Source organism: Prionailurus viverrinus, chromosome C1 (assembly GCF_022837055.1).
Source record: "Prionailurus viverrinus isolate Anna chromosome C1, UM_Priviv_1.0, whole genome shotgun sequence".
Taxonomy (NCBI): Eukaryota; Metazoa; Chordata; class Mammalia; order Carnivora; family Felidae; genus Prionailurus; species Prionailurus viverrinus.
The window spans coordinates 173,032,033-173,047,033 of NC_062568.1; the positions used below are offsets into that span (position 1 = coordinate 173,032,033).

The 15,001-nt window shown below is 36.6% G+C and overlaps 1 protein-coding gene across 3 annotated transcripts in view; it reads right to left on the reverse strand.

Moving 5' to 3' along the window:
• OSBPL9 (oxysterol binding protein like 9) overlaps positions 1 to 15,001 on the reverse strand; it is a 186,576-nt gene that overhangs the window by 141,213 nt on the left and 30,362 nt on the right. For all 3 annotated transcript variants that reach the window (XM_047872192.1, XM_047872191.1, XM_047872193.1), the window contains exon 2: positions 2,337 to 2,387. In XM_047872192.1, the coding sequence (XP_047728148.1) occupies positions 2,337 to 2,387 (51 nt within the window). The remainder of the gene's footprint in view (positions 1 to 2,336; positions 2,388 to 15,001) is intronic.

Genomic DNA, 15,001 nt, shown 5'->3' on the forward strand with positions numbered 1-15,001 from the left:
AACTTATTAAACGGGAAAAAATATTTGCAAGTCACCTACCAATAAGAGGTTAAAATCCACAATGTATAAAGAACTCATACACTCAATAGCAAAAAACTCCAAACAACCCAATTTAAAAATGGGCAGAGGATGTGCCCATTTAGACACATTATTCCAAAGAAGACATAAGGTGGCCAACAGGCTCATGAGAAGATGTTCAACATCACTGATTATCAGGGAAATACAAATAAAAAACATGAGATAGCACCTCATACCTATTAAAACGACTTATCAAAAAGACAAGAAATAACAAGTGTTGTAGAGAACATCGAGAAAAGGAAACCTTGTACACTGTTAGTGGGGATGTAAATTGGTACAGCCACTGTGGAAAACAGTACAGTGGTTCCTCAAAAAATTAAATAGAACTATCATATATATGATCCAGCTATTCAACTTCTGGGTATTTATTCAAAGAAAGCAAATGAACAAACAAAACAAAACTCATGGCTACAGAGAACAGGTCATCAGAGGGGAAGAGGGTTGGAAGGTACAAAATGGGTGAAGGAAGTCAACTGCATGGTCATAGATGGTAACAAGATTACTGTAATCATTTTGTAGTGTATACAAATATCAAATTATTATATTGTATACCTGAAAGTAATATAATGCTATAAACCAATTTTACCTCAATAAGAAAGAAAATGAAGCGAAATTTCATAATTGTTTTTATGAAGCAACTAAAAAAAAAAGGGGACAAGAAATAATAAGTGTTGGTGAAGATGTGGAGAAAACATAACTCTCATGTAATGTTGGTAGAAATGTCAATTGGTGCAGCCGCTACAGAAAAAAAGTATGAGGTTCCTTCAAAATTAATGAGAACTATCATATGACCCAGCAATTATACTTCTATGTATTTATCTGAAGACCATGAAAACACTAATTTAAAAAGATATATGCACCCCATGTTCACGGCAGCATTATATATAACAGCAAAGATATGAAAATTACTTAAGTATCCACTGGTGGATGAATAGATAAAGAAATTGTGTTATATATATTTCTTTATATATCTGTATGTGTATACACACACACACACACACACACACTGGAGCACTATTCAACCATAAAAATGAATGAAATCCAGTCATTTGCAACATGAAGTGACCATGAAGCTGTTATGACACGTGAAACAAGTCAAAGAAAAACAAATACTGTCTGATCTCTCTTACATGTAGAATCCTAAAACAACAACAACAACAACAACAAACCACACACCAAGTTCACAGATACAACAAACAGACTGGTAGTTGCCAGAAGCTGGGGGTGGAGTAGGAGAAAAGTTCACTGTTTTTGTTTTTCTTTAGTTTCAATAAATTGAAGGGAAAAAAAAGAATTTGGTTTCTTTAGTTATTTCCCATTTCTGCCAATTAGCTACTGCTAATAAAGACAACAATATGTTTACCAAATATATTCACATCTTCAAAAGTAAACATGCAGAAAAAAGATGGCAGAGGGAAAGCAACAGGAGTCTGAGGAAGAAAAGACTACTAGAAGCTGATTTACCCAGTTATGATAAAGGTAGGCTCATCTTTAGATGTAATGGAGTACTAGAAATTATATCCCCAACCAAGTACTCTTTCTTGCCTTTAGCAATTTGGATAATGATGGAAACTCCAATAAGGTAGCCACTAGCCATATGGGGTTACTGGGCACCTGATATGCAGCTAGTCTGAACTGAGATATGCCATATGTGTAAAGGACACACTAGATTTTGAAGACTTAATATGAAAAAAAAATGTAAAACATCTCATTAATAATTTTTATTGATTACATGTTGAAATAATAACATTCTGGATATACTGGCCCAAACAAAATATATTATTAAAATTAACTTCACCTATTTGTTTTTCCTTTTTAGATGTGGCTACAACAAAATTTTAAGTTATATATATGGCTCACATTATTTCTACTGGATGTCACTGCTACTTAGACCCTTATTAAATAGTGTTGAATAGGAAAAAAAAAAAAAAAAAGCAACTCTAAGTGGGGATTTTCAGAGTTATTTCTACTCTTTGCTCTACTACCAATACTACAATTCATTTAATTTCTTGTCTCTGACTATAAAAATAGAGGTTAAAGAAAAAAAAATCAGTTGCTGCATTAGTCATGAATACAACATTAAATCAATGACCAAAAAACTGAGTTCTACTCCTGGTTCTGGCACTCATTTTTTTCTCTCTGAGCTTTAGTTGCCTGTCCCAACAATTAGTGAGAAAACTAAACTAAATTTAACTTCCATGATCCATCAAATTTTTTTTTCATCAAAATTGGTTTCCATAAAGTGAAAAAATACTCACTCTGAGTCTCACACATCCTCTGCGAGAGCCTCTCATCATTTTGTCCTTGGACTAAAAGAAAAACAAAAACATCCAATGAATAAAAGATTAATAGACTGTTTATAGAATCATCTGGGGATAAAGAGAAAAAAATTATAGTAGTAATATCCCTCCCTTCTCCCTATCCCCCTGCAACCCCCAAAATCATTAAGATAGGAATTAGTTTCAAATGAATATGTTTTAAAGTGGTAGTGAGGATGCTGGTGCACCATTGGTAGAAATGTAAACTGGTGCACCCACTATGGAAAACAGTATTGGAGGTTCCTCAAAAAACTAAAAATACAAATACCATACGATCCAATAATCCCACTTCTGGGTATTTATCCAAAGAAAACAAAAACACAGATTTGAAAGATACATGCACCCCTATGTTTACGGCATTATGTACAACTCCCAAGAAACTGAAGCAACCTAAGTATATATCAATAGATGAATAGGTAAAGAAGATATAGTGTGTGTGTGTGTGTGTGTGTGTGTGCGTGTACGTGCGCACACGCGCACGCACACACACACGCACACACAATGGCATATTACTCAGCCATAACAAAGAATGAAATCTTGCCATTTGTGACAACATGGGTTGGCCTATGGGGTATTATGCTAAGTGAAATAAGTCAGACAGAGAAAGATAAATACCATACAACTTCATCTATAAGTAAAATATAAAAAAACAAACAGAAACAGACTCATAAATACAGAGAACTAGTGGTTGCCATACGGGAAGAGGTAGGGGGATGGGCAAAATAGGTGAAAAGGATTAAGAGGTATAAACTTCCAGTTATAAAGTAAGTAAATTATGGGGATGAAAAGCACAGCATAGAGAACATAGTCAGTAATGTCATAATAACTTTGTATGGTGACAGATGGTAACTATACTTGTGGTAAGCAGTGAGTAATGTATATAAATGTTGAATCACTATGTTGTACACCTGAAACTAATATAATATTGAATTCCAGCTATAAAAAAATAAAATGAAAACCTTTTATAGTCTATACAAATAAACCTAACCATAGAACTTTATGTGTGCCTTTAATGTAGCATATATTACACTATAATTTTCATTCCTCCTCATGCCCCTTGACTCTCACTCAGTGTTTCTCATATTTTATGAGTTTGAAAAACACCTAGAAGGCTAAGAATCACCCAAAGGTTTAAGATTCACTCCCAGATGATAACTCAGGAAGATAGAGGACCACATTTTTAGAAACATTGCTTTATCTCTTTTCAATTCCCCAAATGATTCACATTTAGGCATATCTCAGATTTGCCTCTGAGATATCTCATCCAGTGTTCCTCAGTTTGGAATATACTTGACCCTGATTTTCTGCCTTTCTGTCACTCATCAAGCACTTTTCCTTACCTCTGAAATGGATTCCTATCCTGGTTCTCAGAGTCTCCCTTATATTCCCGTCATCACATGCACCCTGTGCTATAATGGCTAGTTTACTTGTCTAAGTCACCCACAAGACTGCATATTCCTTAGACAGTAGGAATTGTATCTGATTTATGCTCCAGAACAGTGTCTGGCACACATTAGATGCTCAAAAAATATTTACTAATGAAATACTGCTTACCTTTTAAGTCTCCCTTACTAGACTGAGCTGAGCAAAGGCTATATTCTGCATAATAAGCCTTGTGTTGATATTCAGTAAATATTCCTAAAATTAAATTTAGTCATGCGCAATAAAGTGAAACCTCAAATAATCAAAGTTTTAAGAAGATTTAACACCTCCACAACTGAAATTTTTCTGTACTTCCCTATGCGAGAGAGAAGTAAAACAAGACACTATCATAAAATTATGTTTTAAAGAAAACTGTTCCACTTTAAGCCACAGATGCCCCACATCCAGTGTACTGAGCCACAGGCAAACTTCCAGCTATAAGATGACTATACAGGATTTAACATACAACATGGTTACTATAGTTAACAATACTATATTGCATACTTAAAAGTTACTAATAAAGCAGGTCTTAAAAGTCCTTACCCACACACACACACACAAAGGTTAACTATGTGAGGTGATAGATTATGTTAACTAACCTTACTGTAGTTATCATTTTGCAATATATACATATATCAAATCATCACACTGTACACCTTAAACTTATACAATATTATAATCAATTATACCTCAATAAAGCTGGAAAAAATAAATATTTCTTGGGGATATCTGCATGTCTGTACATAAAGATCTGCTTTATCCCTTTCATTGCCTACAGTACTTTCTATGAACATAGCCTATTTTTTCATTGATTCTAAACTTATGAATGTAACAATATCACAATGATAAATCAAAGTTGATTCTCTTCAAAAAAAAAAAGTACTGAGCCATAGGAATTCACGTTCAAAAATGATTATTAAAGTATAGAAGGCAGTCTTCTTTTATTCTACTTAAAATACAAGAAAGACTCATATATTTTATTTAAAAAATTCAATACCAGGCACAGGTGTAAAAGTTCTTTGCTAATAATACAGTTAGCAAAAACACAGTTAACAAAAACATTCCCTAAACAAAAACCTTTACCATACCCTAGACTTATTTTCAAAAGTGTCAAGACAAACACAAAAATAATAATTAGGTTTGAAAATACTCAGTGAGAAATAGAATACAACTCAAGGTAAGAACCAACACATTCATCCTCAATTACTCTCCCACTTTAAAAAATATAATTATAGTAAACAGGAAAAGAGTAAGACAGGCCCCAATGATGGTATCACTGTTAGGGTTATGAATTAGTAAACATTGAAAGAAATAAGTGAAAATAATTAAAACAAATGTAACTAGAAACAAGCACACAAATCCAGAATGTGAAACATCCTACAAAATAATTGGCCTAGACTCTTTAAAAATGTCCAAAAAAGGGGAACCTGGGTGTCTCAGCTGGTTAAGCGTCTAACTTTGGCTGAGGTCATGATCTCATGGTTTGTGGGTTTGAGCCCCACATCAGGATCTCTGTTGTCAACACAGAGCCTGCTTCGGATCCTCTGTCCCCTCTCTCTCTGCCCCTCCTTCCTTCCCTCCCTCCTTTCCTCTCTCTCCCTCTCTCAAAAATAAACATTAAAAATAAATAAAAATTTAAAATGTCCAAAAAAAAAAAAGACTAGCATGTAAATAATTGCAATACATTAAAAAATAAATTACATGAATACAGGCACAAAGTGATGTGAGCTACAGAAGGCTCCCTGCCATGAAAAAAGATTAGGGAAGGCAATACTGAAGGTTTCAGGTTTCAATCTGGGACTTAAAAAAAAAAAAAAAAAAAAAAAAAAAAGATTCTAATAAAAAGAGAGGAGAAGTAGGAAGAAAAGGGCATTCCAATCCAAGGAAACAACACCAGCAAAGGCACAGTTACAGAAAACTCTTCACACAAACTATTCATAAGAGAGTAGACTTACAGACCCAAGCACAGAGTGCAGAGGAACGGGGAAAAAGACAAGACTGAAAAAGAGATATTCCCCAATATTCATCCATTCTCCTCTTCTTCCTTTCAGTAATAAAAACTTCCAGCCCAAGTTTTAACTGAACATATGGCTTTCCTGTTGGATATTACACTTCCAGCCTCCCTTTCAGGTAGATACAGGCTATTTATCTATATAATGTCCAGTGGGCTATGAATGGAAGCAATGTCTGTAACACATAATGCCTTTATTTTTACGTGTGAGAGAAAAGGCAAGCATGAGTGGGTTAGGGGCAGAAGGAGAGAGAATACCAAGTAAGCTCCATGGCCAGTGCAGAGCCCCATGGGAAGCTCGATCTTAGGACAGTGACCTGAGGTGAAGTAAGAGTCAGATGCTTAGGGGCGCCTGGGTGGCTCAGTCGGTTGAACGTCCGACTTTGGCTCAGGTCATGATCTCATGGCTCATGAGTTCGAGCCCCACGTCGGGCTCTGTGCTGACAGCTCAGAGCCCGGAGCCCAGAGCCCGGAGCCTGCTTCTGCTCCTGTCTCCCTCTTTCTCTGCCTCTCCTCCACTCAACACTCTGTCTCTCTCTCTCTCAAAAATAAATAAGCATTAAAAAAAAAAAAAAAAAGAAAGAAAGAAAGAAAGAAAGAGTCAGACGCTTAACCAATTGAGCCAGCCAGGCGCCCCTACATTGTGCTTTTAAAAGAAAACTGCTTACAGGGCTCCTGGCTGGCTCAGTCAGAATAGCATGTGACTCTTGATCTTGGGGTCATGAGTTTGAGCTCATGTTGGGTGTAGAGGTTACTAAAAAAAATAAATAAATAAACTTAAAAAAAAAAAAAAAAAGAAGAAAGAAATGCTTAAAAACCTATTTTTCTCAAGCGCACACGGAACATTCTCCAGGACAGACCACATGGTAGGCCATAAAACAAGCCTCAATAAATTTAAAAGGATGGAAACAATACAAAGCATGTTCTTTGATCATGATGTGTTAAAAGCAGAGCTCAATAACATTGGGAAATTCACAACTATGTGGAAATTAAATGATACTCTTCTAAATAATGAATGGGTCAAAGAAAAAAATCAGAAGGGAAATTAGAAAATATTTGCGATGTGAAAATGAAAACAACATACCAATACTTATAGGAGATAGTGAAACCAGTTCTTAGTGAGAAATTTATAACTGTAGAAGTCTACATTAAAAAAGAAAGATCTGAAATCAAGAACCTAACTTTTTACCTTAAGTAATAACACAAAGTAGAGCAAATAAATCTAAAGCAAGCAGAAGAAAGGAAATAATAAAGGTCACAGCAGAAATAAATGAAATTAGAAAATAGAAAAACCACAGAGAAAAATCAATGAAACCAAACACTGGTTCCTTGAAAAGATCAACAAAATGGGACAATTTAGCTTTACTAACCAAGAAAAAAAGAGGATTAACATTACTAAAATCAGGAATAAAAGAGGAGACATTACTAACAACCTTACAGAAACAAAAAGGAGTCTGACTAAAGAAGACAAAAAAATCTGAATAGACCTATATAACAAGAGATTGAACTAGTAATCAAAACACTTATCACAAAGAAAAGCCTTGGCCCCAGGTGGCTTCACTGAAAAATTCTATCAAATGCTTAAGGAACTAACAACCTTTCATACCCTTCCAAAATTTCAGAATGAACACTTTCCAACTTTTTCTATGAGTCTAGTGTTATTCTGATACCAAAACCAGACAAAGCTGTCACAAAAAAAGACCAACACCTACTGTGAATAAAGATGCAAAAATCCTTAGCCAAAATACTAGCAAACGAATCCCAGCAACATGCAAAAAGGATTATACAGCAAAACTATTATGCTCTAAATTTGTGTCTCCACCCTTCAAATTCATATGTTGAAATCCTAACCCTCATGATGATGGTATCAGGAAGTAGAACCTTTGGAATAGCCCTCATGAATGGGATTAGTGCCCTTATTTAAAAAAAAAAAAAAAAAAAAAAAAAAAAGCCTAGAAGAGCTCCCTTGCCCTTCCACAATGTGAGGTTACATTGAAAAACAATGGTCATCTAAGAAGCAGGTCCTCATCAGACACTGACTCTACCACTGCCTTGATCTTGTACTTCCCAGCCTCCAGAACTGTGAGAAAAAATTTCTGTTGTTTATAATCTAACCAGTCCATGGTATTTTTGTTGTAGCAACCCAAACATACTAAGACAGTGACCAAGTGGGATTCATTCCAGGAATGCAAGGTTGGGTCAACATATAAAAATCATAATATGCTGTATTAATAAAATAAAGAACAAAAGTCACATGATCATCTCAAAAACAGGAAAAGCATTTGCCAAAATCCAACATTCTTTCATGATAAAACCACCCCACACTCTAGGAATGGAAAGTTACTTCTTCAACCTCATAAAGGGCATCTATGAAAACCCACAGCTAATGTAATAATTACCAGTAATGGACTAAAAGCTTTACACCTAAGAACAGGAACAAGACAAGGATGTCCTCTCTCATCACTTGTATTCAACACTGTACTGCAGGTTCTAGCTGGGAAAATTAGATAAGAAAAAGAAATAAAAGACATCCAGATTGGTAAGGAAGAAATAAAACTATTGTAAGGTGACAGAACCTATATACAGAACATCCTAAGAAATCCACCAAAAAACTATTGGAGATAATAAATGAGTTCAGCAAATTTTCAGACCACAAGACCAATATATAAAAACCAATTGTGTTTCTATACTCTTGGAACAAAATATCTAAAAATGAAAAACAAACAAACAAACAATTCCAGGTGTGCCTGGGTGGCTCAGTAGGTTAAGCATCTGACTTCAGCTCAGTTCATGATCTCACAGTTTGTGAGTTTGAGTCCCTGCACCAGGCTTTTCACTGACAGAGCAGAGCCTGCCTTGGATCCTCTGTCTCCCTCTCTCTCTGCCCCTCTTCCACTCATATGCTCTCTCTCTCTCTCTCTCTCAAAAAATAAACATTTTAAAAATCCATTTATAATATCAAAAAGAATTAAAATACTTAGTAACAAATTTAATTTTTAGAAATACAAGGCTTACGGGGCGCCTGGGTGGCGCAGTCGGTTAAGCATCCGACTTCAGCCAGGTCACGATCTCGCGGTCCGGGAGTTCGAGCCCCGCGTTGGGCTCTGGGCTGATGGCTCAGAGCCTGGAGCCTGTTTCCGATTCTGTGTCTCCCTCTCTCTCTGCCCCTCCCCCATTCATGCTCTGTCTCTCTCTGTCCCAAAAATAAATAAACGTTGAAAAAATATTAAAAAAAAAAAAAAAAAGAAATACAAGGCTTACAAACTACAGAAAGAAACTACAAAGTATTGTTGAAAGAAATTAAAGACCTAAATAAATGGAAAGACATCTCATGTTCACGGAATGGAAGACTTAAAATTGTTACAATGGCAATACTCCCCAGATTGACAGATTTCACATAATCCCTTATCAAAATCCCAGCTGTCTTTTTTGCAGAAATTGATAAACTGATCCCAGAATGGTCAAAACAATCTTCAACAGAACAACAACAAAGTTGGAGAACTCATACTTCTCAATCTCAGAACAATAAAAAACTAGAGTAACAAAGACAGTAATTAGAACAATGAAATAGAATTGAAAGTGTAGAAATAAACTCACACAGCTATGGTCAACTGATTTTTGACAAGGATGCCAAGATCATCTAATGGGGGAAAGAATAATTTTTCTAACAAAGAGTACTGAGACAAATGGATATACCCCTATGCAAAAGAATAAAGATGGACCCCTACCCTATACCATATAAAACCATTATACTTATTAATAATAAGCTAAAACTATGAAACTTTTAGAAGAAAACATAGGTATAATTCTTTGTGACCTTGGATTACACAATGGTTTCTTAGTTATGACACCAAAGACACAAGCAACAAAAGAAAAACAAATTGAACATCAAACTTAAAAAAAACACTTATGCGGGGTGCCTGGGTGGCTCAGTTGGTTAAGCGTCTGACTTTGGCTCAGGTCATGCTCTCACAGTTTGTGAGTTGGAGCCCCGCCTTGGGCTCTGTACTGACAGCTCAAAGCCTGAAGCCTGCTTCGGATTCTGTGTCTCCCTCTCTCTCTCTGCCCCTCCTCTGCTCACATTCTGTCTCTCTCTCTCTCTCTCAAAAATAAACATTAAACAAAAATTAAAAGTAAAAACACTCATGCTTTTCAAAGGACACTATCAAGAAAGTGAAAAAACAAACCACAAAGTGGAAGAAAATATTTACAAATCATACATCTGGTAAGGAACTAGTATCTAGAATATATAAAAAACTTAAAATTCAACAATAAAGATAACCCAACTTAAAAATGAGTAAAGGGGGCGGCACCTGGGTGGCTCAGTCGGTAAAGCATCCAACTTCAGCTCAGGTTGTGATCTTGCAGTTTGTGAGTTCGAGCCCTGTGAGGGGCTCTGTACTGACAGCTCAGAGCCTGGAATCTGCTTCAGATTCTATATCTCCTCCTCTCTCTGTCCCTCCCATGCTCATGCTCTCTCAATAATAAATAAACGTTAAAAAAAAAATGTGTTTTTTTTTTTAAATGAGTAAAGGATTTGGATACTTCTCCTAAGAAAACCAAATTAACAAAATAATCTCAGCTGGTGATAAGCTAAGAAAATAAGGCAGGGTAATAATCAGAAAGCTGTTGTGGGAAAGTGGGGTTCTACTTTAACGCGGATTGTTTGGGAAGACTGTTAGAGGGTTCATATCTACACTGAGATTTGAATGAGAAAAGCCATTCAAGTGAAGAATCTGGGGGGAAAGTTTCAGGCAGAAGGAAGAGCAGGAAAGGATTCATTAGTAGGCTTGCTCTCCCATTCTCAGCAAGGGCTATTTCAAATTGTCTCCATTCCCCCACCACACACTCTCCCTCAGCACATTTCCACTTGGCTTTCTCACAGGCATTTCAAACCCAACATGTCTGAAACCAACTCACGATTTTCTTTCTCAAATCCTATCTTTCATCCATCCAAAGTCCACCGCCCTACTTCTGTCTCCTAAAAATCTCTCAAATGCTTCTGTTTAATATCATCTCCACTGTAACCACCCTAATTGAGACCTCCATAATCCGTCCCCTATGCTGTATCACCTTCTAACTCCTCTCTCTTTATCTACTCTTCCTCTGCTCTAATCTTTCTCCATACAGTAGCCAGAGGAATCTTTTCAAAATATAAATCTGAGCAGGTCACTACCTTGATTAAAACCAAAATAAACAAGAGGCACCTGGGTGGCTCAGTCGGTTAAGCCTCTGACTCTTGATTTTGGGTCAGGTCATGATCTCATAGTTCCTGGGCTCAAGCCCCACACTGGGCTCCATGCTGACAGTGTGAAGTCTGCTTGGGATTCTCTCTCACCTTCTTTCTCTGGCCCTCCCCAACTCACTGTGCACTCTCTCTCTCTCTCTCTCTCTCTCTCAAGATAAATAATAAATAAACTTAAAAAAATAAACAAAATAAATAAGAAAAAAAATATTTCAAGGCTCTACACTGCTCTTAAGATAAAATCCAAATTTCGTAACTTATCCTCCTACAGAGACTGTTTGCCCTGGCCCCAGCCTACCTCTAAAGTCTCCATCATCCCTGCACCCCAGCCACACTGACCTTTCATTACCTGAACCAGCCAAGTGCCTTCCTGCCTTAGGACTTTTATATAGATTGTTCCCATTGCCTGCAGTGCTTTCACTGATCTAGTTTCACTTCATTAACTGGATAATTCCTATTCATCCCTCAGTTCCCTAAGAAGGCAACCTTTACCTGAAGCCCTAGACTAGATTACATAATATTCTCACATAATATTCTTATTTTCCTTCATAGTACTGTGGAGAAAAAACTTCCCTGGATTTCTCAGTGTCGCTGTAAAAAGCCCAAGAGTTCGCCAACATTTCTACCTGCCTTATGAATTAGATTTGTTGTTTTCCCCATCTGAAAGAATAATAAAACTTCTTCTATTTCCCATAGACAGTTAAAAGGTCAAAGCCTGGAGTAGGTCCCTAGGCTAAGCCCCCAAGGCACCAGGAAGAGGGTACCAAGTATCTCCCTAGATATTTACATGAAAGAAAGAAAGAAAGAAAGAAAGAAAGAAAGAAAGAAAGAAAGAAAATGAAACCTCAGAACTGAAAAAGGTCTCTAGTCTGTAAAAACAGAGACCCACAAGGCTATCTGGCTCCAGGAAAGATTTTACTTGTATATCAAGTTAGATATGCAAGTAAAGGGCTGAAGTTAGGATTTAGGCTTCTTATCTTTCAAAGGCAATCTTTTCAGGAGGGCAGAGGGACAGTTGCCTCTTTACCCTTCAAAAGTAGAGAAAACTCATTTTTCCTCATCTCTCACATACATCTACTTGGCTATATGTGTAGGACAATTGATGTGGCTCTTATGACACTGCCCTAGGGGTAAGGGCTTGGACTAGGGCAGAAGGAAGCCAATACACTTATGCTTATGAAATCTGTCTCTCACCCAGAATACCTCATGTGTGTGCAATCAGGATAAAATTAATAAAAAGGAATATTAAAAATATACCAAATATGTAAATAATAATTAACTGAAATTACTTATTTGAAGTTCATCATCCCTGTTAGCCTATAAATTCTAAGAGAATACTCTAATAATATAGTAAAGATTCAAAAACATTTGTTGAATGATAGGAAGGCTGTACATACATGCAGACAGCCATTTTAAGTTTCAATAAATAAAGCCTGTAACCATATATATTATGTCTTAACAGCAAGTAATCTGAAGCTTCTATTATTATTTTGGTTACATTGTTGAGCAAACTAAAATAAAGCTGTTAAATTAGCTGCCGTAGTACAAATAAATTTCACAGCTTTTAGTCTGTTACTAAGTCTGTTAAGCCTGTCTCAAAGGAAAAGAACCTCTGTCCTTTATGCTACCATCTTCATATCTGCTTGACACTTAGATATTTATCTTGGCATTGACTGCTGCTCCCAGGAAGTCAAGGAACAGAGCCTAACCCCCACCTGTTTTGATAACAAAACAGTCAGGGATATATAATCAGCACATTCATAATAAGCCCCTGCCACGAGGAAATCTAGGCTGTGGTTAAGCAACCAAAAGAAGCTGACTGCAGAATAAAGGACCTTGTAGAGAAAATTACTAAATTAACAAAACCAGAAACAGTTCTCCTTTTCTCACAGAAGTAAGTTTCTTAAAGGGTCACATAGGTGTGTCAGAAAGAATTTACACTGCCAAAATTAAATGCACAAACTATTTCAGAATATAACTTGTTTAGGTAGGCTCACTTAATGAGAGGGACACCTGTATCCACAGAGATACTTATCATCTCTTTCACTCCAAACCCACTAACAACCACCACTACTCACCCCCCACACACTCTCCCAATGACCACTTTAGGGAAAATGACAAAAGCCCAGCAGACTAATGAAAAATACATATTATGTTATCTTCCTCCTAGTTAAAAACAAATGGACTTCACTTTACATATAAATCACACTATGTGATTATAATTTCAGCAGTTCATCAGGAAGTTATCAATGAAGATTCCATTAACTGTTAAATAGAACATAATGTAATTTCAACCTCAAGTTGCTTTTTTTTTTTTTTTTTTTTGCGAGAGAGGGCACAAGTGAGCGAGGGCACAGGGGTGGGGGTGGGGAGTGAGAGAGAGAAGCAGGGCTAACCCAAAGCGGGGCTCGTGCTCACCAGAGTGAGCTCACCCGAAGCATGGCTCAAGCTCACCCACCATGGAACTCAAACTCCCAAACCATGAAATCATGGCCAGAGCTGAAGTCAAATGCTTAGCAACTGAACCACCCAGGCACCCTCACGTTGCTTTAAAATGCTTTGTGGACAGGTCAATAATCACTGAGGGATGCTACTAAATTTTATTTTTAAATAAACCTTCTGATCTATCAGCCTGCAGGGGAAAAGGAAAGTTTTTCTTTCATCTGAGAATTACAGAATCTTGCAAAAATTGTTATAAAACATGGGATCTGAAATTGGTTGTGAAATGAGTATTAGGAAACAGACAAAAAGTCCCAAAATCAGAGTGGTGTGACAATAATGACCTGCATTCTCAATTCTTAACTTACAGAGTTGTCTGTCTGTTCTGTCCATTTCTTAAATCCTTAGGAAAAGGTTATTCTGAGGACACTGAGAATTATGAGCTGAATGTCAAGTCTTAAATCAGCTTAATGTACAATTGCTTCTCAAAAAGAGGTTAACACAATCTAGCAGAGCCTCTTGTTACACACGAGATATATTTTATTACTTTATCTGAACTTCAGTGTACCACATAAAAAACATCTTCTGAAAGGATGGCTACATACATTTCAAAGTAATTTAAATTAAGAACAGCTCAAAATAGTCTCCAGTTAGGCTTCTAAGGTTATAGACACATGAAATCATTATTAAAATGTAAAAAATAAAGGGGTGCCTGGGTGGCTCAATTGGTTAAGCGTCAGCTCGGTTCATTATCTCCTGGCTCATGAGTTTGAGCCCCACATCGGGCTCTGTGCTAACAGCTCAGAGCCTGGAACCTGCTTCAGATTCTGTGTCTCCCTCTCTCCCTGCCCCTCCCCCACTCACACTCTGCCTCTCACTCCTTCAAAATAAATAAACATTTTTAAAAAATTAAAAAATAAAGAATAAAACATACAAAATTTGTGGCACCTGAGTGGCTCAGTTGGTTGAACACCCGACTTAGGCTCAGGTCATGATCTTGCAGTTCATGAGTTCAAGCCCAGAGTAAGGCTCTGTGCTGACAGTGTGGAGCCTGGAGCCTGCTTCAGATTCTGTGTCTCCTTCTCTCTCTGCCCCTCCCCCCCAGCACAATCTCAAAAAAACATTAAAAAAAATTTTTTTTAATAATAAAATGTACAAAATTATTTCAATCTCTCAATCATATATGTGCTTTTTAAAAAAGAAAAGGAAGTACTATTTCTAGGAAAAAATTACATTAAGTAAGCATATGCAGAGATATATAATTTACATTATCCTATAAACAGTACAGTTTAATGATATACCATGGGCTGTAGAGTGAAAGAGATAAGATTTTGAATTTCTGCCCTGCCAACTTGATAGAAGTGTGACTTTGGCTAAGCGGCAAGTTCTCTAAGCTATTACTTTCATAGGATCATTACAAGTACTGAGTTAAAACAAATCACTTAGCATAACATCTGGCACAAGATTCATGACCCTTCCTTGCTTCTA